The sequence below is a fragment of the Vanessa cardui genome, chromosome 11 (genome assembly GCF_905220365.1).
Source record: "Vanessa cardui chromosome 11, ilVanCard2.1, whole genome shotgun sequence".
Taxonomy (NCBI): domain Eukaryota; kingdom Metazoa; phylum Arthropoda; class Insecta; order Lepidoptera; family Nymphalidae; genus Vanessa; species Vanessa cardui.
The window spans coordinates 11,054,899-11,082,564 of NC_061133.1; the positions used below are offsets into that span (position 1 = coordinate 11,054,899).

Here is a 27,666-nt window from a genome sequence, read left to right on the forward strand (position 1 = left end):
AAATATTGAAAATGTTTTCATTCTAAAAAGATAACAGTAAAATTTAATTTTAATGTATAGTCATATGCTTTATATTTGTGTAACAATATATTTACAAGTCTTATGTATATTTACATTGCTATTGATTATTTTGTAATTATCAGTGACAATAATTGTATAAACACTACAAATAAAGATAAATTTCAAACAATTGTAAGGTACTTAAGATATATTACTCAAATTATCTTTGTAATATGATTATGTAGACATTTTTACACAGGTTCACAAATTGTGGAATTTTTTTAATAATAAGAAATATAACCTAACCAACTATCAAGGCCGTCTTTAACCTATCGGACGCCCTGGGCATATTAGGATAATGGGCGGGGGTTATTCATCCCCTTTTCATTAGTCTATTGATGAATCTTTTTTACAAACATGTATATACATGTATATACATGTAAATTGTATTTTTATATATATAAACTTGTCAGACAGCATAAGACGGGCGAGAGTAGAACAGCTTCACGCATGTTAAAGTTAGAAAATTGGTATCGTTTTCAGTAATTTATGTTCGATTTCTAATATAATTAGCTTTGATAGTACATATTGGTTATGTTCTCAGGATCTGGTAAGAACTAGGGAGGGAGGCCCTACCGATCGTGTGGCTCTGGGCACTTGCCCAAAAGGAAAGAGGTGGTGCCTACTATATATGGAAAAGTAAATTAACACTCTCTAAATGTGCCATTGCTGGGCTAAAACTTAGTCTCTTCCTTTTTTTTCATAATTAGTGATGATTTTCATAAAAACTTTTCTCGTTTTTTTTTTATTGGTAAAATCTGTGACCTAAAAAAATTTCATAAGAACTTTGTGATAAAATGAAAAGACATTATGGTACATTTTTTTATTTAACCCAAATAAAATAATTTATAGCTCACAATGAACAAGCTTAGCTTAAACTTAAAACAATGACCAGTTCATACATCACTTTATAATACAATATTAAAAACTTGCTATTGCATGCATTCTTTCATATAAACTGCAAATATTAACACACTACAGCCATTACCATATAAAAGTCTACTACATAAATAACACCTGAACAATTTCTAGGTACTTTTGTGTATGTAGGTTTAACTGCCTAAAATATTTAAATATCACAAATATAAAAAGAGATCATAAGGTCTAAGACCCTAAAGCTTTAGCTGTGATAAAAAAGCTAATTTTAAAACATTAGTACAGTTTGTATCTAATCTGATTTTAAAGTTGTAATTTTTGGTGTTTTTTTGATTAAGGACATAAGGGTATTGAAAATTCCTCTCTGCTGAATACCAGGCCATAGTAGAACAACTGTAGATAATATATATAACAGGAATATGTTGTTTATAGATGAAGCTAACCACGCCAAGGTGCACAGCATGCTGATTGATATGATGTAATACTGAAAATAGAAAAATTATGAATAATATTCACATAGCAGGCGAGTAATTAATTACATTAATTTTCTTATAATAAACTCACCATTGAAGGACTGTTCTCTCGCATAGAATAAAATGCATTGATATTGCCTAGTAATTTGTTGTAATGTATTACAATGCTTCTACAAATTTCTTCAAATAGTTTTTCCTTTTGGCCTGTCCAAGAATTGGGACCACAAATAGTATTTGATATTATTGGAACAATGAAGTCAACAAAATTTAATATCAGACCAACAACTGAAAATGTCGCTAGGGTGTTGAGGTCCATAAGCCAAATTGAAAAGAATAAAATAGAGACAGACGCAAATATAGCGCAAGGATGCCATTGCTGTTCCCATAATAGTACCGATTTTAAGGGCAAAAGAGCCATGCGCCAACCTTCCAGAAGCCTTTGCACTTTTTTCACTTGCTGTTCCTAAAATACAAATTCCTTGCATTATTCAAATAATTAATCGGATAAGTGTTTAAATAGCGCATAATTATAGAGTAGACCTAAATAGACTAATATACATTTTTAATAAAAGTCAATACCTGAACCAATTCTGCCATTTTGAAAAAGAGTTATAAATGAATGTTCAAAACGTTATTTACTTTATGATGGACGCTCCTATGAATAGTTCGAATGTGAAACAGTAAAAAGGGAAAAGACGACGTTCAGCCTGACAAAGATTCAAATTAGATTTTTTTACTATCTGTCAAAGTAAGACAAAGAAATTATGACAATCAAAAATCACCATTTCACATTCGAGTCTTACAAGACACAAAAAGTAGAGAAAATTAAATATTACACAATTTTAAAAAAAATTATATTATTGAACAATTACAAACTTTAAGATACCTATAGCCGTACGATAAAAAATAAACAATAAATTATAGATTCTAATATAGAACTTGTAGCTTTTACAGCGCATTAGAAAGCGCTAGGAACCGATACAAAATTATATTTGTGTCATTATTTTTTATTTGTCAGTATTTAGGTCGCTTTTAAGTTCATTCGTATTCAATGAGTTGTTTTATTAGTATTCTGCAATAAAGTATGTGTTATGCTATCTATAACTATGCAGAACTATCGACAGAATATAGAACTATCGATAGTTGACCTCAAAAACTATTCAGTTTATCGATAGTACTATCGATATTATCGTTTTGATCCATACTTTTGATACCATCGAGAGTAAGGATAGCTCTCCGTAAGCAGTACTATTGATAAGGGCAATACTATCGATCGATTATATCTATAGTATTGCTAGCTCTTTGTAAGAAATATTATTGGCTCGATACATACAATAATATCGTTGTTGATAGTATCGAGTTTTAGACTATCGATAGTTTTGGACTATAGTCTAGGTAGTCTTATAAATAATTTTGAGAAAAGGTTTCGTTAATGTTTTTTGAGTCGAGGCCCTAATGTGTCATTGAATATTTTATTTTTATTTTGAAATGGACTTTGATAGTCGTATCTCATTATGTAAATTTTACTCATCTACAAGACACAATTTTTAAACTTGAGGGTATACTTAGTTTTTTTCTAGAAAACATTCCAAATGATCATGATACATTTTTATATTCTTGACTGACGCAAATGTATCTTATTAAAATATAGCATCATTATCAGGCCTATGAAATAAGTTATCTTGAGGCAATAATACTATCGAAAAATACATAGCTTAATTGAAAAAATATATAGTTGAATGCAATGATATTCTAATAAACAGATATGTTATATCCATACAACAGAAAAAAGTGTGCCGCGCCGGGGACCGTTTATTTAAGTTTATTTTTACATTTCGTTCAAAGTAAAAAGGATAGCTTGATAAAAACAATAAGTAAAAGTGATAACTAAATGTTTTAATTACGCAAAACGTATCACTACGTAATTATGATGTATTATAACGTATTACTACGTAAAACAACTAAAGGCAAACCTCCCAATTAGGACGTTTTCTAGTCTTCACTTTTTGCGCGTTAATAACATATCTGTTTACTACAACATCATTGGTTGAGTGAATCAAATGACTTTATATTCATTTAAAAAATGAATAAGTAATAACTAGTGTAAGGAGGACTTGTTACAGATGATTGTTGACTGATGTAAAAAAAAGAACATTTAAAAAGAAAAACATTTATTACAAAATTAGAAAAATATTACAACAATTGAAGTATAACTTATAAACATAAATAAGTATAAAGTTGCCTTTTATTCCAATAACCAATTATATTTAATCAATGATCTCACAGTATGCTTTAATTTTAGACTCCTATACAAAATTCAAATGTTTAAGAAGTCACTCTGCGAAAGTATCTTTTACCTGGTGTCTGTGCTTTGTCATGAGTCAAAGTCTGAAAGATAAGAATAGATTATGCAAGGTGAATAAGCAATATATTTTTGAACCTTCATCTATATTAATACTATAAATGTGAAAGTAACTCTGCTGTCTGTCTGTCATTCTTTCACGAATAAACCGCAGAACCGAATTTGATGAAATTTGGTATGAAGCAAACTTGAACTCTAAGAATGGACATAGACTACATTTTGTCTAACACATGACGACTCACAAAACACTAAAACCCAAGCGAAGCCGCAGGCGACTACTAGTATATACATATGTAAAAACAAGATTTTTTGTCTATAACCAATCATGTTATATCTGCTATAGCTTCCTAAAGACAAAAGACTCATAGTAGGCCCAGCAATCTATCAGGACCAAATTGAAATACAATATTATAGTTGTTTTTTTAAATATTGCTGTTGCTTATTATGCATTCTTACACTGCGACATACAAAAATAGTAAACTATACTTACTATAACACATTCATCATCTGTAAATAAATAATGTCTTCCACACTTAGCACCACTCTCAGGTATAGTAGATAAAGTTTCAAGTTCATGGTCATTTAAAATTTTAGTACAACTCTGAAATGATAATAAAAAAGGCTAGCACAAACAAAAATAACGTAACCATAAAATAAAAATAGTAAACATTCCATTGCTTTCGAAAGTGCAAATAGAAAGTATTGACATATAGTGACAGACATCAAATAACAATAAGTTTGTAAAACAATAACAAAAAACATTTATGTACTTTTTTTTGTTAGCTTATTAGGATAGAGAATTTTTAAATAATATTGTGAGTTACATTAATTATTTATTTTGAGCATAAGTCTGAAAGGTACCTTTATTATTGTAATTCAATATCAAAAGATTTATAAAATAAATTACAATATAATATTTTGTCTCAAATTTATAATACATTTTTAAACATATGGTCTTATTCAGTTTTTGTTCTATTATTTTTTTAATACAATTATTATAAATATTATTATTATAATATAATACAATTATTATAATATTATTTGAATTAAATAAATTTACCTTAATAGTTGTATTAGGCATACGTTCCTCATACTCCTCGCCTAACTTGAATTTCATTTCCACTGTTCGGAGCAATGATGAATTTTTAATGACCATATTATCACCATCCATTGTTATTTCCATTAGAGGAGATGACATTGCCATCATCTTCCGTCCCATGAAAGGTACACCTGTATGACAAAAAATATTTCAAAATTCCATTGAATTAATTTTTAGGGCACAAATACTAAACACTTACCTACTGCTATGAAATAGTCATCAATGTTTTCATTTTTATAATGTTGATACTTTCCAGGAATTGAAGGCATTTTTAGTTTTTTAATAAAGCACCTAGAAATAATGAAATATTCGAATTAGAATTCAAGGATAATTATGCAACTTTCGCTTTCTCAATGTTAAAAGAGTTCAATAGACCGATTGAAACTATTAACAGTACTCTACTGTTTTAATCAATACAATAAGATAACACTTATCACTTAAAAGCTGGTCACGTACAAAGATTACTAAGATGAATGATAATGCATTAAATATGAATTATTAACAATGAATTCAGCCTCTTCGTTAGCTTTTTCATTTTCAATATTTTTCTGAAATAATTGAAAAAGGAAAAGAAAAAAAAACGTAACAACAATTCTTATAATAATACATAAGTAATATTTGCGTAGAAACCTACCTGTAAGCAATATAAGACAACAATGCCAATTGTATGATTAAAATGTATCTCTCCTATTTACTTATTTTGAGTGCAATATTGTTTTTATTGATGTAGCACTGATAACAATAAATTATCGATAAAACGTGAACGGAAAATTAGAAAAACAAAATGCAATACGCGTTTTCTGTTTTAAAAGTAATTTAATAATACATTTTTGTATCATATTACCTCTTGTGTAGAAAGTTTAAAAAAGTTTTATGCAAGTTTGATGCGTTTGCCGTTTGCTATTACCGATTGGTGGTTTATCAATACCTATTATATACCTACCTATATAGTATATACTATATACAAATAAGTATTGTTTATTGTCATTTGTCTTTGACATATGTCAAAGCACAGAATAACATAACTACTATATATTCATATTTCATGCATATGCAAGATGCAAGCAATGATGGTTCAATTTCCTTTTAAATTTGAATAAAATTAACTACACAATATTAATTTTATTTCAACACATGCTACTATAATTTATGTGATACACAGCGATCTGTAATTTTCTTAAAGTAACAAACTTTAAATAACTATATACTCTTCTAACTCCATAGCTCGTGCATATTGAAATTTTTTATTCAACGCGAATTTCCCCTTTGTTTTGTGACTTTGTGTGTATATCTATTTTCTACTTTATAAAAACTCATATGGGTAACGTATAAAGACATTAACTACTTGTTTTAATTTAATTATATACGCTGCTTAATTACTTTATTGTTATTTTTAATATGATCCCATTAGGATATACAATAACATAGAAAATAAATACAAGGATACGCCTTACGAGGATAAAATATGATTTTTGTGTGAACCTCATAATGTTATCTTTAATTTTATTTAGATTTATTTGTTTCGAAGCAAATTTGTTTTAAAATTTAATTTCAAGACTTACGAGTTACCGTGAACGCTTCTATAATATTCTATGTTTCACATCGGTGAGCGACAAAAATATCTGCGGCAAAAACGCAGTGTACACAATTTATAAGGTGTAACGGCGTATTAAAAACCGTACGGTAAAAATGTAGTGGAAATGACGGTAAAAGCTGATGCCTGATAGCTATAATAATACATAATATGACTATGGATTGTACTATGTGACGTGTGTGAGCGAGATGTGATTCGAGTGTTTTGATTTTATCAAAAATATAAAACTGACTTAAAAAGGATTTGATTAGTTAAGGAGTATTAGTAATTCTTATTTTAAGTTTAATTCAGTTTTTTATAGTGTCTTGGTAAGTTAGGATTACTTGACCCGAGCGGACTCTATATTCCAAAACAAGTAATTGTTGATGATTTTCGTTCAGTTTTATTCCCTTTATTAAACAATACCGAATATTGTAAAATGGGCGATAAAGATGACTATTTAACTTCGTATCGAGTGTTCTTTGAGAACTTCGCGGCAACTGTTGATCCTGAGGATCAATTGCCTGTGAATATCGCGGGATACACAATTACGGAGGCGGAGTTGCCGGGAGAAGTAATTTACTGGACCTCACAATATTTGAGCGAAAAGTAAGTATTTCTTCTGTATGTTCCTATTTTGATATTATTGGTCTTACTACTAAATTTCAGACCCTTATTTATTTTTGATAATGTTAAACTAATAATATACAAGAGTATCTTATCTGATAATATAAAATATATATTAAGTTTTAAATAAACATTCTAATATAAAAAAAAAAAAGTTGTGTTATCATTGCATTTTAAAACTTAATTTCTAATAATACATTAATACTATTACTTATTAATGAATGTATTACTATAGTAACCAGATTATCATCTAAAGTAACAAGGCTAAGGCCCCTTTGAGTAAAAGGTTTAGAGCTTATTCCACCACACTTACCCAAATCCGATTGGTGGCTGGGTAGATTTAAATCACAAATTCCCTAATATATTAAATGGTAAGATTTAAAAGAAAATCTGTATAGTTTTGTACTATTCATTAAACACCTTCATATAATGTTTTGATGTTTCTCTAAATAAAGTCATAAAATTAAACATCCAGAATAGTATACATGGTAACGACTGATTAAATGAATTAGAAATTTTAATCAAATATTCTTAATATTACTTTGATTGATACTATTATGTACTACAATACTTACCCCCATAAATGACATATATAAGATAAATATATCTCTAATTTTATGTATACAGAGATTTCTTAAATTAATATATCTATACAACTCGCCTTAGATAGTAAAAATAAGTTTTTTAAACTGGACTATTCAATCTTATTTTATATTTTTGATAAAAGAAGATGCGTTGAAATATTTTAAAAATGTAAACAATTATTTTATTTCTGCATTACTTCGATAAGGTATCATAATCACATCAGCCAGTAAGCTCGAATGATAGTTAACTGCAGTAATGTAAATAAATGTCAAGGCTATTCTTATTTTAAATAGACAAATTAATCTTTTTTCTTTTCTATCCTGTGCACATTTAATTTTATAAATGCAACTCCATAATAGTTGCATTTATAACTCACACAGGGCATTGACCATTAACAATAACTCAGAATATTTACTTAAAACAAAAAATATTTGTTCAAGTGTGAATGAAAGTGTCAAGTAATAATTCTTCATTTTTAATTAGTAGCATGTCTAAGTCAGGAAAGAACATTGATATTTAGTAGTATGGCGGTGTGTACAATGATTTAATCAGAGATTGAGTAAAACAAGTATTACTCATCCTGGGCGGTGCGATCACAACCGCAGGTGACGCCTGCGTTGTTTGTAATGTGCTGATTTATAGTCATTTCAGATACACACAATCGCGCTCGTAAATATGACACACACATATACCACATATTAATTGTTATTATTAGATTTTCCGTCATGATTTCTTACGAGGAAAATTATTTAATGTATCGTAAATATACGCAAAAACTAACAGTAATTGGTGTTACTGTACTATTATGTATCTTCTTCGATTTGGTATGCGTTTCTCCAGAGAAAAATGTAGCATGTGGGCATCGTAAGAGCCTGTTATGAGTTTTTTGCGCTACAATAATCTAGAACTACAGTATTAGAACTGGGAAATTCCTATTTCATATGGAGGAGGGTTGGAAGCTGCCATTAAAGGCTTATAAATCTTTGTTTCGAGGAGCTAAAACAACCGACATCATCTTATTAGAATAATTACAGGCAGATGATGACTGCAATTATTTGGGTTTTAATAAACGTGTACTTGTATATTATGTTTAAAATATTAATATATTTATGACACAGTCGCTATTCAAAAGCACGATGGGTTTTTGGTGCATTTAAATTAACTTCATATGTTTTGCTCGCAAAACAATACTTATGTAAATAGAGAATAGCAAACGAATGTTATCTAATCGTTAAAGCTAACTAGACTGAAAAGATTTTACGATTGTTTAAATATTTTTTTCCCTTCACTTAACTTTATATATCTATTTTAGAAAGGTAATTTTTTTTAACACAGCGTTACATAACTTTTATACCATTAAATTATTTGTGAACATTTCATATACGACTTATTACGTATACATTTATTCGTTTGTGTAGGAGAATTTACGCAATTCACTTTACATTAAAATATGTAGTAAGTTTCAAGATGAAACCGACACCGGGAATGTTGGGAGGTGTTCCTACTTTGACGTAATTTGCTAGACGGTTCATTAAGCCCAACTTATTCCGCAAGTTAGCGTAAATTGCGTGTTACGACTTTGCGCATCATACCTCATTGCATAATGTCTCACTTCATATAAATACCAAGAAATAGATTATTACAAATAGCAATTCTATCGTTTTATTTTGTGAATTATTTTATATCTAGTCATGTGAGTCACTGTTTACGCTATCTTATCATTGTATACACGATGCAACGCTAATGTTACGATCGAGTGCAATAACAATGTCTAACAATAAGTTGCAAATAACAGCGAAATTTAATAGACTCAATCAACAAGTCGCGGTCGTGTGGGAATATGTAAATACATCGTCACATAACTTTGTATAGGCTAAGTAGGTTACTTGATAGTTTTACATAAATCAAAATATTCGTCAGCGTCCGATTGAGTATGAATTTTGTTTTGTTGTGAGATAAGTGAAACAGTAGAATGTGACGAAAAGATACGACTAAGAATCCTTGGGACGCAAAATGCGAACGCTTTAAGATTAAAAATGGCAAAATAATAAAAACAAAGCTTTTTGCGTTGATAGGCTGACAGGAAAATGGGCCACAAGATGGTAAGTGGTTACCACCACCCACAGACATTGACGCTGTAAGAAATATTAACTATTCCCTCGCCATAGTCAATACGTCACCAACTCTGGGATTTAAGATCTTATTTCCTTTTTGCGTGTAGTCACACTGGCTTTCCATCCTTCAAAATGGAACCCACCAATATTTAGAAGAGTAATAAATTGAACAAATTCCATACCCACAAGAGCTTGCGGCTTGAATCCTAAAGAAGTTCATATTTGTTTTCAAACTGATATTTAAAATAATTTACATATTATTGGCTATTTCAAGAATATTTGAAATTATAGATTAAAGAGCAGGTTTTCTCGCCCACCTCGTTATCGTGTATGCTAATTTTAAATGTCACTAAATTTTATAATCTATATTATAACTTATAGTGCATATATATTACAGTTACAAGTTACTGTTTTGATATTTTGCATTCCACAAAGATTGTATGTTTGATATTAATAATAATTGGTAAATATTATCCAACGGCTTATGAATGCTTGTGGTGACCGGTGGGCAATGCGTTTTATTAAAGCTTAAAATAGGTGTGATAAACTTGGCAATTGAAATAACGAGGTCATCAATTAGGTACGCACTTTCAAGGCGTGACTTTATTTAGAGTTCCTTGATCTTACATCAAAATTGTTTGATGACATTATAAGCGCCTACCTCAGGAAAGAATTTAGGTTCAGGTTAGGTTGGGTTACATTCCGAACCGAAGATAAAAAAATCTCTTTCTCATCATTTATGATTTAAATACAATTGTTTTAATGTACATAATGTAGAATAAATATAAAATACAATATTTGGGTGCACTCCCAAACTGTAAAAATGAAATTACTTACCAATCGGCCTCTTTATAATGTTTACAATATAAAAGATATTTTTTCGCTGATATCACTTAAAATTTACTGATAACAATCAAGTTTGTTATTTATTTTCTGGCGACCTAAATGCGTTTTATATCTAGACTATGATTAGTTTTTTTGTAAACAAAAATTATAATCCGATACATTTCCATAGTAATTGCGACTGAATAGAATGTAATTACATATCACTTTTACAAACAGTCAGCGTCTATCGAATGAGGTATTATTTTACGTAGGTGTAAGTTTCGAAAGTGAAATCGTATAGTTTCATTGTTTATAACGAATATATGTGCTTTAAATATACATATGTATTATGTACATCTGCTTAGACGAAGATGAAAAAATTATAACATATTTTTTCACGTAGTTTTTACGAGAAATAAACAAATAGTGAAGTACCGGAATACACTTCCTCGACGCTAAATCCGTCGTAGGGAATCAGGAAATGCTACAATACAAATTGCATATTAATAGAATGTCGTCCTTAGACGAGAGGCGACGGAAGTATTAACATGTAGGTGACCTGTGGCGAAAATAATATAATACGATTGGCGTCTTTATGAAAATGCCCTTATGTCCGTTGCACAAATTGGCACGCGTGCGCGTGGGAAGTACGGATGCGTTGATAGTGTGACAGAGTCAATGGACGACTCACCTCCTAACTTTCACATTTAATTGTTGATAATAATTCCAGACGAAATAATTTCTTCAAAGTAATATAATTTGTAAATGCGAACGCTTTATTGCTTCGAGTTTATAATTGAAACAAGAAATATCGTCATAATAATTGTATTTTTTATTTTAGAGTAAATTAAATATATCATGTATAAATTAATCATCGCGTTTATATTTATGTCTCGAACAGTATAATTGGCAACAGCTCAATGCAATTCACGTTAAATGATATCATAAGATTCTAATACTTTGCAATGGTGTCTAAAGTGACTTTGGAAAACTACCGTAGTCGTTGCCAGAAGCATTTGATCTTAAAGTGTCAGGATTTCGTTAGATATTGTTGTGCCCGCCAAGAGCACTGACCTTTTTATGTATCCTACAGACAGACGTACGCGTCCGCATTTTATTTCGTGAATGTACTCTACTCGATTGGGGAACAGGGAAATTTAACACATGTTCCGACTAAATACGAGTGAACGGCCTCGCAGTTTATTTATTTTTTTGTTCGACGTTGTGAATGCTGCGATGTTACCTGTATTGGAATGGTATCGGTGTAGGCGAAAACATTTGGTCTGACTTCCATTGTGTAGTCTGATAAATGTTATCTTTTTAGCCTAAAAGTACATATACGTGTCAATGAACGAATGATTAACCATTCAGGACTTTTATTTGGTTGGATAATAACCAAGAATAGAAAGAAATAGAATAGCATAATAACCCTATCGATACTACTAATTTTAAGCGAAGCGTTAACCGTATTTTCTTAATTTCTGATACAATTAATGTAATTGGTGAATCTATTTGAAATTGATACAATAGCCATTAACTGTTAATCACTTGTACACACACAATAATTGAGAATAAAATGATATCAAAAGTATCACAGAACATAATATACCTACTTATATTTGGCAAGAATCCGATCAGTAGTTTTGATGAAATTGAAAGAGCAAATATTCAAGCACATAAACGCGTCCTAAAAGTCAGATAGATATTACACTCATTTATTATGTTTGTAAATAGTAAGATATATTTTATAGGATATTTTTTATTCATTAGATTAATAAATATTAATTTTATGTCTATTTAGGCACAAACAATTGCATGACACAAAATATGGTCTAGACTTTATCTACCAGTCAACGATGGTCGCCGATAAATGTAAAGAGATATATACTAATAAAAATATTTTAAAAAGAAAGTACATGAATAAGCAAAAGTGGTAATTCCGACCAATACAATATGTTCGAATTGGAGTACTATGTACTTCGATGTAAGTTTCAATATAATGAATATAATATTATATAATACTAAAGATAACTACAATAGTTTTTAATGTCAATTCAGCGTCTAAGTTGTTTGTTTATCTTTCCTTTTCCTTTCGTAGGAATACATTATAAATATTATATTGTAACAATATAAGAACGCATTTAAAACTAAAAAAAAGAATACATCAATCAAGTCTGAGATGTGAACATTTTTGTCAATAACAATGGCGTATATAAGTAAGGTTTGTAAAGAACCGTCATTTGTTTCCATCGCGATAGTGCAGTTCAGCGCTACAAGTCTGGTTCTTAGGGGGTAATTGCAAGGTTAGTCATATTTAACCATAGGTTTAGTGCTATCATGTTTCCTATGAAAAACCCATATCGATTTAATTTAATGGTTTTATTCTTTGATTTTAAGCTTGAAACATTTTTTACGTTACGTCGTGTTGTATGTTTATACAAATATACTTGTTATTAATTAATGTAATGTAGCGACTTATCGTTAAAGGTTTAATAAAATTAACTACAACTATATTAATTATTCCTATTTCTGAGCTAATTTTCATTTTACGAAGAAGTTACCAAGCCTTGGATCACACGTTTCTTTTGGATACACGTGTGGCAGACTTGAATCTGACATAATATGCAGGTTTCCTGGCGAGGTTTGTTTCTGCCGAGCTCGCTGTGAATTAAAGCAATAAAAGTAAATTATTTTTTGCTGTACATTCATAATGAACTTCTTGATTCCAGACAATGCCCTCTCACGTTGATGGCTCCACTACAACGGATCATACTTGACGAAGTCCGCGTCGCATCTAAGAAGCATCCCAACGAATTTGGATATAATTCTGATGAGTCAGGTAAATTTTATCAAACGTGTTATGTCATTTTGTTTTAACGTTACATGTCTCCTACATGTACTCATGTCTTCTGTATTTATAATATAGAAAAAAAAATGTGGTTCTTGACGCGAAGAGAATAAAAATTATAAGGTTGGCGATAAGAGAAATGTTTTCAAACGTAACTCGAAAATGGTATCTTAAACATTTGTTTGTTTTATATCTTAGCATATATATATGCATACAATCAAATAGTAATAGTAAGTCAAAAAGTTTATCAATTAAAGTTGAAAAGTATCGACAAAAAAGCGGCTTCGATATGTATTTTCACTTCTAACATAACTTGCCAAGTTACCGTCTACCGTCTCTTTAATGTCCTGCGAAAGTATCTTAAAAGTATCTTTGTCGTTTTACGATCGCTATAACTCTGTCGTAACTCTGAAGCTAGACCGATCGATATGCGCTCACTCATACATAAAAGACGAATATTGTTACTTTGCCTACTTGACCTGACCTCCTTCAGACGTTCAATGATGATCAATCATTCAGTGTTATTGAAGGTCACTCGATACCCGCTACTTTGTTTCGGACTGGAATAATGTTGTAACCGAATTTTCAGCGATTATTTCATTGTTTAGTTATACTACTAAGTATATTTTTTTACATTTAAAAATACATTAATCTTTTACGACCTCCGTGGTCGAATAGTGTGTCCGGTGGTGTGTGACACCGGTTTTCATGGGTAGGCCACTTCGTGGTCCCGAGCTCGATTCCCGGCCGAGTCGATGTAGATTACCATTAGTTTTCTATGTCGTCTTGGGTCTGTTGTTACTTCTGATTTTCCATAACATAAGTGCTTTTGCTACTTACATTGGGAACAGAGTAATTTATGTGATGTTGTCTCATAATTATTAATTATTTGCTAGGGCATTGCTTTGAAAATTAGGTCCGAGATAGACTTTGCTTACTTATTGATCCTAGAGTCCTTGTTACATATACTACTCAGACTATGAAACAAGGTATTAAATTAGACGGACAAATTGATTACAAAATCAAAAGTGATTACCACTTCCCGGTAATCGAAACGACGACGAGCCTTTTTGTTACGTATAATACGTCAAAAATGCTGTCACTCGATTTATTATATGTAAATGTATCTGTGTTAGGAGGTTTGATACTCAATAACTTTGAATGATATGGAATAGAATATATTATTCTTTAGATTTTTTTTTAAATATATTATAGATAAGAACGCAATGCATAATGCTGATATTAAATTTCAAAGATAACGAGATGGTTATAAGACGCATATACTGCCATAATTGAGAGACAATGCTTATTGTATCTATGTATATATGATATCATAATGTTATCGTTTTATCTACTGGGTTACATCATAAAACTGACCGTTAAATATTAGGACACGCCTACTTTGACTCATCATTAATAGCGCAGAACTAATATAAGCAAATATAATTTGGGAAACGACCTTATGTTATATTAGGCTAGAACTTAAATAAATGAAAAACTCGTTTTAAAACAAAGACTAAAACGAAACATGCTAGCGCCAAAACTTCATCTTTTTAGATGGGCATGCTTAAACTCCAGTGCAAGATTTGACGTACGAACTGGCGAAGATGAATAATAAATTGTGAAATATAATTATTGTAAACAAATTGATTTGTTGAGACATTGCATTGAATAATGAGCCAGTGTTTTATTTACTGAAATTCTCTTAGCATGGTAGAAGATTTTCGACATTAAATAATAAAATGTTACGATTGTAGAGTTCTCTCTATATGCAATAAGAGCAAATCCAAATCGCTGCGGAATACAAGCGTAATGTAAGAAAGTGTGAGCAACATATATATTAATATCATAAATGGGCAAGCAATTCTGTAAATTATCTCTTCACGCTTAAACCGCTGAACCGATTTAGGTAAAATTTGGTACGGAGGTAGTTGAAGTTCCGGAAAAGTACATAGGCTATTTAATTCACCCCTCGAAATGCTAAAATGGGGATGACGATTGTTGTTCACGATAAAGTTTTATAAATTTCGCGCGCGTAAAGCCGCAGGTTTATTGTGTTTATAGTTATTATATCATTATAGTGTTACACGTATCAAAATTGTTTACAACACTATAGCCCTTTCACCATTTGATGAGTGGGATACCAAGTGAATATATAATAACTGCCTAATAAGGATTGCGTCCTTCATCAAGTACTATTACTAAATGTTCTGAAGCTAACTTCGGTCTTTATCGAATCTGTATATATTTCTAAAAATCGTATATGATTAGTTATTAGCGGCTGTTCAAATGAATAATTCTTGTTGTATGCGAGTGGGTATTGGGACCGGTTTTAATGAAGTCTAAAATAAACAAATGCGGTCGGAAGGCACCTCTCTTTGTGCACTATTGAAGCAAGTTGCTAAGTTTTTTAAAACTAATAACTCCTTTCTACAATTGGTTTTTTTATTTGGAATTTAATTCGGGTAATATACAATAATTCATCTTTTATTTTACAATGTGATATAAATGCATAATGATATGCAATTATTTAGTTATATCGTATTGCAAGTTATAGGTGGAAAGGCATACTTGATCAGAAGGTCGCAGATTTTATATGAATTAATATAAATTAAATAAACCTGTAACTTGTAACCTTTTCAATTTGGATAAGTGGAGAGGCGAGGTTAATTAAAATTTATAATTTCTATTTAAGAAAGCATTTTATTTTCTATCATAATTAATGTTTAAATTACAATGACTATTTTTAATACGTTAATATATAACACTTTCTTATGTAGAATCTAAATAAAAATGAGTAGTTAGGCAATTAATTCAAACAATTTACATATTTTTATTCTAATCAGAATTCGAATTTTTATGTAATTCTATTAATTTTGGACAAATTCAAGTCTAGCTGGTACAGGCAGATTCGTAAAAACCATGCAGAATACGGTATATAGAATATATGTGAAATTATATAGTACCTATGTAATATCAATTATATGAATACTTCTTAAATATACAGATAGGTATGGTATACACACCATTTGGTTGTTGGCAATTTCTACTCCATATTAGTCAAACAATTATTTTTAATTATCTCTTTAAAAGTGTTTTTTTAATTCGATAAAAACATTATTTTTGAGGTTTCACTTGTAAATAATTTGACACAGTTAAACATTATAATTTAAGTATATTGTTGATTGCGTAAAACAAGACTGAAAACTTAATATTGTTTTATGTTTTACAGAATACGTAGCCCTCCGATTAATGCAAGCAGTGACGGCACGCGTCAACGACGTGTGCATTCGATATTTGGACAATTCCCGCCTCGACACACTCCCCCCACCGCCTCCTCCAACGATGAGAGAATTTCGCACCGTCTCCTCTGCCACGAAAAATATAAGGAGATCTATGGAGGACCGGCATGTGGAGATTGGAAACCTCGAAGCCTTGTTTGGCATTGAGGCAAGTGAAGTTATAATTGCAAAAAATTGTAAGCTTTTGGACGCAAGCTAAAGATTCTATATAGAGGTCTATAGGGGTGGCCTGGTGGGGTAATCGTCTCATGATCTTTACTGAACCCTGGGCCTGTACTTTCGGTACGGTAATTTACAATGGCGATATTAATAATTCCTTGGCGCAAATTTACTAACCAACATCAAAAGTATTAAAAAAAATCAGGATTTTTAAAAAATTAATTTCGATTTGGCTTGGTAGTGTCTATCATGATCGCAATATTGGGTCTTAAGACATGTTATTTGTTTCAAAATCAAAATCAAAATATACTTTATTCAAGTGGGCTTTTTCAAGCACTTTTGAATCGTCATATAACAATTAAGTGAAGCTACCACCGGTTCGGAAAGTAGATTCTACCGAGAAGAACCGGCAAGAAACTCAATAGTTACTCTTTTTCAACATTTAAAAAAAAGTACAGTCATTTTAGTTAATACAATTATTTAAATTAATATATCCTGTCTGGAAGTCAACGGGTATTAATTCTACGCTTATAAAAAAGATCATCATCATCATCATCAAACATCATCAATCATCAAGATCATTTATAAAATCTTGTATCGAATAATACGCCTTTTTTTAAAAGTTTAAGTAATTGAATTGGTTCCGGCGAAGTGAGTGGTCAGAGAGTGTGATGGCGTGTGCTTGCGCAGACGACGGAGCCGACGAGCTTCTACGCGGTGTACGACGGGCACGCGGGCTCGGCGGCGGCGTCGTACTGCGCGGCGCACCTGCACCAGTACCTGGCCGAGAGCCCGCACTTCGCGCGCGACCTGCGACGCGCCACCGACGACGCCTACCTGCGCACCGACGCAGAGTTCGTGCGCAAGAGCAACCAGAAGGTATGCACGCACAAACACGTTTGCTCATTTCGAAATTCTAATCTTGAAATATTACACAGTATTTTATATATCAAGTCAGTCATGTTTTTAATGAAACTCTGAAAATATTTATATATCTGCCCCGTGACCAGTAAACACGCACAAACACGTTTGCTCATTTCGAAATTCTAATCTTGAAGTATTACACAGTATTTTATATATCAGGTCACTTATGTTTTTAATGAAACTCTGAAAATATTTATATATCTGCCCCGTGATCAGTAAACACGCACAAACACGTTTGCTCATTTCAAAATTCTAATCTTGAAGTATTACACAGTATTTAATATATCAGGTCACTTATGTTTTTAATGAAACTCTGATAATATTTATATATTTTTAAGCACTAAAAAATTCATCAAATATTACTTATAGTTAACAGCGGTAGTTTGAATGAAAATAATATTAGAGATACTGCTAACAGCTACTGCTTATAAATAAAAGTCAGTGATTATCAAAGGGGTGAAGAGTTTAGTTTAAGTAGGATGATATTTACGAAGTGGATGAGATATCATCATAGTATTTGTATAAAAAAATACATTACCTTCGTTAAGTATGGTAGGAAGCAAGTTTACGAATATACCGTGTTATGCTAAGCGGTTTTCGTCACTAAAAATATTTGAAGTTAGCATATCCCTTGTTATAATATAAAGGTTAGAAAAGTCAACAATCTTTACCCTTACTTAGATAATCTTTATTAAGAAATTATCGATTATAAGAAAGAGAAATAAATCGGACGTTAATAATTTCACAATTTGCTACATCAAACACATATTTCTTTATATTATTAATAGTATCCGTAACGAATTAAATCTTCTTAATTCGTGTGACTAATTAAACACCTTATAATTTATATCAATCCGGATAGTCGAGTTTATACATAAATTATCATTAATTTAGTCCGTATACATGCAACTTGATGAAAACGTCACTAGTCAAGTCTACATGTTAATAACCTTAGCCTTTTAATTTACTTGGTGGTAGGGCTTTGTGCAAGCCCGTCTGGGTTGATACCACCCACTCATCAGTTATTTTACCGCCAAATAACAGTACTCAGTATTGGTGTGTTCCGGTTTGAAGGGTGAGTGAGCCAGTGTAACTACAGGCACAAGGCACATAACAACTTAGTTCCCAAGGTTGGTGGCGCATTGACGATGTAAGCAATAGTTAATATTTCTTACAGCGTCATTGTCTATGGGTGATGGTGACCACTTACCATCAGGTGGCTCATATGCTCATCCGCCAACCTATGCCATAAAAAAATTCGATTTTTTTTATTGTATAAGTAGCTGTTCGTCCCAACTTCGTTCGGTTATTATAATAATAAGTTTATTTACTTTGCCAATTAGATATCAATAAACCATTGTGCAATTAAGGGATTCGAAAATCAAATCGTTTAGGAATATTTAATTTAGGTACATAGAATATTTATATATATATATAAAGGTAATGCACATATTTTTTTATTAATAAATAATTCGTTAAAATTGTACATTTCATTAAAAATCTAAGAAAATTTATTTTTAAATTAAACATTTTCAATTCGGGTAGGATTAATTATGTATAACCTGTGGGCTAACTGCTAAGAACTCATTTCTCGTATACAAACATTTCATTATAATGTTTTCGATTAAGTAAGATAATTGGTGCAATTTTGACAATTTGGAGTCATGTTCCAAAATTTGTTGCAGTTTCCTTACAAAGAAGTTATTGATTATGCAGTTTGTGTTTGATTCTGGTATTCATGTTTCTGTGTCTCATTAATTGACAATACATTAATGAATAGAGTGAATCATTGAGTAATAGTTAATATTCTCCGTCTAAACCTACCGCCTAATATTTGTATATTGTCTGCTGCCCTCTGTTGATGAGGATAAGTAATTAATCAAAAAAAGTCACGATGATTACATAAAAAAGGTTCATAGAAATATACATAGTTCGAATAATGACTGGAGGTGATTAGCCCTATCATTGTTTCATAATACCTAGTTTTACTTTTATATACATATCATAGAATGTCGTATTACAAGGTAATTAAAATATACGAGCCAACTTTATTATATTGGTGTGCGTGACAGCTACATTGACACTTGTTGCTAATGTCATACTTCTTTACATGTGTGTGTATAACTATTATGTCTTCGATGAGTCTTCAGCTTTGCGAGTGTGTGGTGTTATAACGCGTGTGTGTGTGCGTGACAACTTTGACACTTGTTGCAAACGTCATACTTTTTTACATGTGTGTGTATTACTAATATGTCTTCGATGAGTCTTCAGCCTTGCGAGTGTGTGGTGTTATAACGCGTGCGTGTGTGTGCGTGCAGCGCGCGTCGGGCGGCGCGACGGCGGTGTCGGTGTGCGTGCGCGGGCGGCGCCTGCTGGCGGCGTGGGCGGGCGACTCGCAGGCGCTGCTCGCCAAGCGCATGCGCCTCATGCAACTCGTGCACCCGCACAAGCCCGACCGCCCGGTCAGTGGTCAATATTTGTTATAGAACTATTTTAGTCATTAATAAATTTTATATATTTATTTAATTCAAATGGGAAGCATTTTGGGGCATATTAGATAATTCCCCGTGTATAAAGAGACGTATTGTCTGGCATCTGTTTGTTTTTAGAAGATTTAGACCTCTATCTAGTATGAAATTTAACGGCGCTAAAGAGGATCTGAGCGTGACCTTTGTTTAAAGAAGATTGAAGTAAGTTTAACATTTTAACTCCGCTGAAGGATATGATTGTAGGGAGTTCTCGTGTCGTAGAAGCGAATAGGAAATTTCCTTGCACCCTACGATCAGACGTAATGTTATTCATTTATGTCCAAAAAAATACCTAGTTTTACTATTGATACTACACTACACATTATTACATTAATTTTAGTATTTTATTTTACATCATAAAAACTATGGTACAAAAATGATTCAGTGAGAAATTAACCAAATAGTCGAGCTTTAAAAACGAAACAAATAACGGAAACGTGTGCTAAGTGGAACTCATTATTGCATTAGGACGAACGAGAACGAATAGAGTCGTCGGGAGGCTCGGTGGTGTACTGGGGCACGTGGCGCGTCAACGGACAGCTGGCGGTCTCGCGAGCTATTGGTGAGTCTAATTGTTGCAATATACGAGCCATCATCCTCCTGCCCTTATAGTTGTCTGACGTCATCTCACAAGTATTTCACATAATCCATTCATCGGTTTTTTGTCCTTCCTCTATTTATGTAAGCAAAAAAAAAAATATTTATGCATGTATCTTTTGAAAGTTCTTTAACGTCGCTTAAAAAACGGATAAAATCCTCACGTAAGGAAAACTTCAGCGACCTTTTCCATGTCTTCCTATTTATATTGTATACGGTTTTATAAAATATTATTTACAACAAACAACAACAACAACAGCCTCTAAATTCCCACTGCTGGGCTAAAGGCCTCCTCTCCCTTTGAGGAGAAGGTTTGGAACATATTCCACTACGCTGTTCCAATGCGGGTTGGTGGAATACACATGTGACAGAATTTCTATGAAATTTGTCACATACAGTTTTCCTCACGATGTTTTCCCTTCACCGCTGAGCACGAGATGAATTATAAAGACAAATATAGCACACGAATCAGCGGTGCTTGCCTGGGTTTGAACCCGCAATCATCGGTTAAGATGCACGCGTTCTTACCACTGGGCCATCTCGACTCCTACTGGGCCATCTCGACTCCTACTGGGCCATCTCGACTCCTACTGGGCCATCTCGACTCCTACTGGGCCATCTCGACTCCTACTGGGCCATCTCGACTCAACTAAAGTATCGCTTCTGTGCTTATAATATGTTTAAATAGACAATTGAATTTAACGTCCAGTGTACGATAATTCTGATAACACGATCTACACATAATCAAAGCCGTGTGAAACACGCTTTATTATTCGCAAAAACGTATAATGGATAACATAATCAAATTTACATTAAAGGGTAGTCAATTGTTTTCATCAACGAATGCGTGTGCGAAGTGCGAATTGTCATAAAAGGCGGTTTAATCAGCCGTTTTATTATTATGAGCCTATCAAAAAGGGGTGACTATCGGCTCTTTTAGAATTCACAGCTTAGAATGTCGCTCGTAGAATTAAGGTTTATAAAAGAACCACGAAAGGTTTATAAATAAAATCGAAATATATTAATTTTTTGAAATAGGCAGGTCGTGTAATTTATACTATGAAATAATATAACTTAACTGTGGGAGTAGTTCTTAATAAATATAAAGTAAAAGTAAAGTAAAGTAACAGCCTGTAATTTACCCACTGCTGGGCTAATGCCTCCTCTTCCATTAAGGACAGGCTTTGGAACATATTTATTAATAAACATATTTTTCATTTATTGATCAATTTCACAATATTTTTGCTTCTTCTTCACTTTAACCTTGTGATTTTATCATTGCACCAACCAGCAAGTTCTGGAAACTTAAATGTCTGCAAATATCCCAGTGCTGCACAAGGCCTCTTTTGCTCTTGAGCAGAAATTCAACCTTAAAAAAACGTGAAACCTTATTTAAGGCGAAAAAATCTTGTTTAGTAAAAAAGCAAAGCCAACTGTCAAATATAGATGCTAACAAATCGAAGTCAGTGACATTAAGTCATAGACAATTTAACTACTTTTTACTAATTGATACATTCCAAACAGCAGAAAGATAAATTTATTAGACATGATCTATGGTATAAAAACAATTAAATGAATACTAAAATAGCACGCCTCAGTTCTGTAATCCCTCCTCTCAGCCATTATGGTCGTGTGTCCGCCATTAAGTTGTTAGCGTTATGCTTGGGGATGAACGATAAATTGCCATATCATACTCTGCGTTGACATAACGGTATCATTTATAAGGATTTCGTGTCTTCATTTTGTTACATTTGCAAATTACAATGTTAACACGTCGGATGTAAGGTCTGCATGATTGATTGATAAAGGTTCACTAACAATTTTGTTCATTATCTTTTATAATGCATTTTATCCCTATTTGTGGATTATTGAACGATTAATGAAAATTGAGTCTGAGACTTTTGATCATTATCGATATTTCCATTAATTGTAGAACTACGTGCACTTTTACAATAAAATAGAATATATTTTTTTGGATGCTAATTCTATTCTGATCAGCTAATTCACAAAAATGAAAAATACTAGCGACCCGCCCGGCTTCGCATGGATACTTGATATGTTTCTTGATATTATGACCAAAATTACATATAATCTTTATAAATTGTGTCCTAGGACTTATACTGATGTATAACCTATATTACTGTAAAATTTCATCCAAATCCGTTCAGTAGTTTTTTTTGTGAAAGAGTAACAAACATACGTACTCACAAACTTTCCCATTTATAGTATGCCTACTTATTCTACTAAGATTAGTAGGATGTATATACACAATAAAAATAGTCTTTACAGCGTGTTCAAATTGAATGCGTATATTTCTCACTATCAATACCATTTATACGGTCCATAATGTCTGTTGTCTATTCGGCAAATATATTTAAGTAGAATATTAATCACACACAATATTCTTATTATAACATTGTATGTCGCAAACAAAGCCCGCCTGGTATAATTTACAACTTAATCGCGGTGAGGTGCGCGCGTCGGGCGCCGCGGAGTCGCAGCCGTCCGAGCGTCCCCTGCGCTACTCCCTCGTCAACCCGCGTCGCTGCACGAAACTATATCGATCACTTCGGACACACTGCACTCGCACACTGCAGACATACAGCCCTAACAGCGATATATTAAAATACATTCATTAAAAATCATAAGCCTTATTAACTATATTAATATTATAAATGTGAAAGTAATTCCTGTCCGTTTGTCGCTCCTTCACGTCCAAATCGCTGAACCGAATTTCATGAAATTTGGTATGAAACAAACATGAATTCCAATAAAAGACATAAGCGAAGCCATGGGCGACTACTAGTGTTTATAGTGACTTACAAAAACAACAGCCTGTAAATTCCCACTGCTGGGCTAAAGGCCTCCTCTCCCTTTGAGGGGAAGGTTTGGAACATATTCCAACACGCTGTTCCAATGCGGGTTGGTGGCATACACATGTGGCAGAATTTCTTTGAAATTTGTCACATGCTGGTATCCTCACGATGTTTTCCTTTACCGCTGAGTACGAGATTATAAAGATAAATTAAGCACGTAAATCAGTGGTGCTTGCCTGGGTTTGAACCCGCGATCATCGGTTAAGATGCACGCGTTCTAACCACTGGGCCATCTCGACTCTTATATACTCAAAAGTCAATTTGTATATGTTTCCACGTCTGATCTACTCAACCTATCATCGTTTACATACCGATCACCGTTGTTATAGGGTACTTAACACGCCCCCCACTCACACGCGGGCGAAGTCGATGTTGGAAACTAGTATTAAACAAGCTTGGAAATTAGTTTTGCAATTGCTACTTAGATCTGATGTTAATAAGCACGTTACCTTGTTCTGGGTAACTAACTATATTGTTGTTACAGCTCGTGTTGCGTTAATCTCGAAACAACGAAGATATTTAATTTATCAATCGAACAAAAAAAATATTGTGACCAACATATTTAAAATCAATAAACGATTATATGTTATAATCGATGAACTAATGAATTCGTCATTATTTAAAGTATGCCAAATTATTTTCCAATGAAAATGTACAATAATCTTACCTGGAAATAATCTACTTGATTATTATTTGCATGTGCAGGCTTGATTTAAAGATTATTAGAAATTTTCGTATAATCCAATGCGCAAAAAAATAAATACCAATAAACAACTTTGACGTTGAATGGTTTCGTTATTATTGGTTAAATCTAAAATAACCTATGATATTCGTTATGGTTTCGTGAAAACATCGATGAAATTGAAACCGCAACTTTGATAATTAATTTTAAAGTAGATATAAGCAATTACAAGGATAAGTGATGTATTATGAATAACGAGCGTCTAGCACCGGATTATCACGGTTGCAATTTATAAATAAAGAAAATTAGAAATGCTCTTGTACATATATAAGTATGTCATGAATGAAAATTGTAAATGGTATTTTTTTTTTATAATTAAACATAGTTACTATATAAATCTTGACCGCGTGGATTGGTGGCAATAATGCTATCATCATTTTCCCGTTCAATAGCAATTCCTATCCTCTGAGCACAAAATGACCACAAAAAAATATTTTGATGACAGAAGAGGCGGGTCATTTTGTGTGTTATACTTTTTACGCGTAAAGTAACGTCAAATAATACTTTTTTAGTATTTTGCACATCTTTGTTTAGTGATAAACAAAGATGTGCAAACGTAATGTTAATCGTAATGTTACTTTGCATATAAATCAAAAACGTCGGTTTATTAATGGAAATGTAGTGTTGACATTTTCTTCACGGCTCCGAAGTTGAGGGGACGATGCCCATTTGTCCCCTTAACATCGATACCCGTTGATTTAGCGTTCCGTTGGAGATTAGGTGCCGCAGCATTTATTATATAGCCCTTCTAAGTTGTCGCAATTTACCCATCCGAATTTTCTGCGTCACTAAACTGATGTGGATTTCTATGGTATAGTCTTTACTTTCATGAGTTGCGCAAATTGGCTTTGGAGACCATTATTATGTTATAACTTATAATGGCTAGAAATTACTTAATTGTTAAACTGTTCTATTACAATGAAGATTTTTTTTACTTTTTATCACAATTGTTCTGATAAATAAAATTTATTTGGTAGCTGTTAAAAAAAATCAGATAACGTATTTATATTAGATCAAACAAATTCCGGAACATTTTTTCACGATGTTTATATTTACAAAATTACTCAAAATTGTCATCGAAATGTACGACTCATTCGGGCTGAATCGCTCATTTGTCTAATTATAATATTCCAGTCATTCACTAAGGATATTTTACATTGCATTTATTTGTTTTTTGTGAGGTTTTTGAAGAATGTGTTGAGGAGTGAAAAGTTGAGGATCGTGTAAAGAAAAGAAAAAAAAAATAGTTTTTGTTTTTAATTCCTAACCCGACTAATCAGCGAACATTTGGTTTCTAGTCCTTTATGACTTGGAGCCATTTATGTCTTAGTCGATTTTGACACATGAGTTGTTGTTTGAATATTAAGTCCTATGAAGTGTCATAGGCTCTATGACATCACCCGTACAATTAAGTGTCCACTCCTTTGTAGTTGCGCTTTTTATTACTTCTGACATCCTATATGAAACTTATCACAATTAATCCGCTTTGGTATTTATTTCATGGAAAAAATAAATAAAAATTAGAATTAAACTTAAATGAAAAATTGGGTAGATCAAATTCATATAAGATTTTTTATTCATCGTTTCAATAATTCCAACTATTTTTGAACTTTTTATCTAATTTTCATTTGATTATCCAGGTGACGCAAACTACAAGCCGTACGTGACTGCGCGGCCCGAGATAGCAGAGGTTGATTTGGATGGTGACGAAGATTTTGTGGTCGTGGCCTGCGATGGTCTCTGGGACGTCGTCAGCGAAGACGATGTTGCATTGTCTGTTTACAACCAGTTAATGAACGATCCAGGTATGTGATTATTTTATATATTTTAAATGTATTAAAAGGTAAATTCGGCTAGTGTTACTGTGGTGTATACAATTTGCATTCGATGAGTTATTTAATAGTTAGAATTTGGTAAAAAAGATCAACTTTAATGCGAATTATTTTTTCAAAATGCCTTAGATATCTTCTACTTTGTTCTCAGTTCATAAATTCAAAAGAACTTAGTCACATCCTTAAAGGCGATGGACACTTCTACAAACAAAATGTTCCCATCTAATAATTGTACGAATTACGTATACAGTACTGTATTATGGTATTTTATCGCCGAGGCAAGTTGCAACTCGCTCTAAACTGCCTATTCACTTATGTCATTGCTATAAATAGAAGCAACGGCTTTAGTTTCCAGATAAGAAAGTCATATCAGCTAACACTTACATAATAATATGTTTATGTTTGGAGTAAATGAACTTGCCGCTAAGTTCATGGCTCTAGACGTACCAATAAAGTGATATGTAATAATCAGTAATTTCAAATTTTTTTTTAGCCAACTTTTATGGTTTTAGGAAACTCATACTGAACTGTTGTCAGATTTTATGATATTCGTATTTACAATCGAATCAACATAGGCTCTTTTTAATTGTGTATGCGTAATATTGATCTTTTGATATTAAACATTCTTCCAATCCGCCTCATGACCCAATTATAGATTGTAATAAGATGTTTGTTTGGTAAATCGATTTGGCGATACACATATTGGGTCATACATCCGTCCCTGTGACTCATACAGAATTTGCTCTGAAATGCGAGTTTATATACCGAACAAAAAGATCTTTTATTTTACAAACTTTCTCTGACGACGTATGGAAGACAGGGGTCTGAGTATTGTGGACGGGGTAACTAAGGCGCCCTTCAAGTCTTCGTAAAGTGTCTTTAATGGATCGCAACGCTCAAGGCGAAAAGCTTTTATGTTGCTCAACAGATTTTTGTTGTCGCATAAATGTAAGGGTTTTTCATTGTAACACTTGTACTGAGGGGAAATATGTCGTATGCCACTTTTGCCATTGTTTCGTTTGGCTTGTGGCGTCAAAGGGAAATTAAAAGCTTAAGATGATAAAACTTGCTTAGCTTTCAAGTTCTCATTCAAGTGAACAACTTTATTCGTAGAATTAATTGGAGATATTATCGTTTTTTTTTTTTAATTAAATATTACCTAGTTTGTATGTTTATGTATTTTGTGTTTATTGTATCAGGATGATTTGACAGTTTATATTTACATGGAACTTCGATACCAGAACAAACCTTATTACAAATAATT

General features: G+C 32.2%; 3 protein-coding genes across 5 annotated transcripts in view; 1 reads left to right on the forward strand and 2 right to left on the reverse strand.

Annotated features, from left to right (window-relative positions):
* Positions 1–867: 867 nt before the first annotated feature.
* Positions 868–2,201, reverse strand: LOC124533528 (ADP-ribosylation factor-like protein 6-interacting protein 1). The gene is made up of 3 exons (XM_047108873.1): positions 1,989–2,201; positions 1,501–1,872; positions 868–1,420 (listed from the first exon to the last, which is right to left on the reverse strand). Exons 1-3 carry the CDS (start codon positions 2,004–2,006, stop codon positions 1,229–1,231), a joined length of 582 nt encoding a protein of 193 aa, XP_046964829.1. The 5' UTR covers positions 2,007–2,201; the 3' UTR covers positions 868–1,228.
* A 1,362-nt stretch (positions 2,202–3,563) lies between these two features.
* On the reverse strand, positions 3,564–5,825 carry LOC124533526 (fatty acid-binding protein-like). 2 transcript variants are annotated; one of them, XM_047108872.1, is made up of 6 exons: positions 5,715–5,768; positions 5,505–5,602; positions 5,070–5,161; positions 4,832–5,001; positions 4,262–4,372; positions 3,564–3,797 (listed from the first exon to the last, which is right to left on the reverse strand). In XM_047108872.1, the coding sequence occupies exons 3-6, from the start codon at positions 5,137–5,139 to the stop codon at positions 3,735–3,737; spliced, it is 414 nt and encodes a 137-aa protein (XP_046964828.1). In that variant the 5' UTR covers positions 5,140–5,161; positions 5,505–5,602; positions 5,715–5,768; the 3' UTR covers positions 3,564–3,734. The 2 variants fall into 2 exon arrangements, with proteins under 2 accessions (XP_046964828.1, XP_046964827.1); XM_047108871.1 differs by lacking the exon at positions 5,505–5,602 and having other exon boundaries at positions 5,715–5,825.
* Positions 5,826–6,622: 797 nt separating this feature from the next.
* Positions 6,623–27,666, forward strand: part of LOC124533772 (protein piccolo-like) — a 72,529-nt gene continuing 51,485 nt past the window's right edge. Inside the window, exons 1-7 of one of the 2 annotated variants that reach the window (XM_047109280.1) lie at positions 6,623–7,052; positions 13,324–13,433; positions 16,675–16,892; positions 17,594–17,782; positions 20,146–20,289; positions 20,824–20,917; positions 26,211–26,375. In XM_047109280.1, the coding sequence (XP_046965236.1) occupies positions 6,883–7,052; positions 13,324–13,433; positions 16,675–16,892; positions 17,594–17,782; positions 20,146–20,289; positions 20,824–20,917; positions 26,211–26,375 (1,090 nt within the window). In that variant the 5' untranslated portion in view covers positions 6,623–6,882. The remainder of the gene's footprint in view (positions 7,053–13,323; positions 13,434–16,674; positions 16,893–17,593; positions 17,783–20,145; positions 20,290–20,823; positions 20,918–26,210; positions 26,376–27,666) is intronic. The other variant, XM_047109281.1, reaches the window with a different exon arrangement.

Coding starts and splice junctions, on each gene's coding strand:
- LOC124533528 (XM_047108873.1), bottom strand. Junction 1,421..1,500: donor GAGAGAACAGTCCTTCAATG/GTGAGTTTATTA, acceptor TTCTATTTTCAG/TATTACATCATATCAATCAG.
- LOC124533526 (XM_047108871.1), bottom strand. CDS start 5,139: ATGCCTTCAATTCCTGGAAAGTATCAACATTATAAAAATGAAAACATT. Junction 4,373..4,831: donor TGCCTAATACAACTATTAAG/GTAAATTTATTT, acceptor TTATCATTTCAG/AGTTGTACTAAAATTTTAAA. Junction 3,798..4,261: donor CAGATGATGAATGTGTTATA/GTAAGTATAGTT, acceptor CTTATCTTTCAG/ACTTTGACTCATGACAAAGC.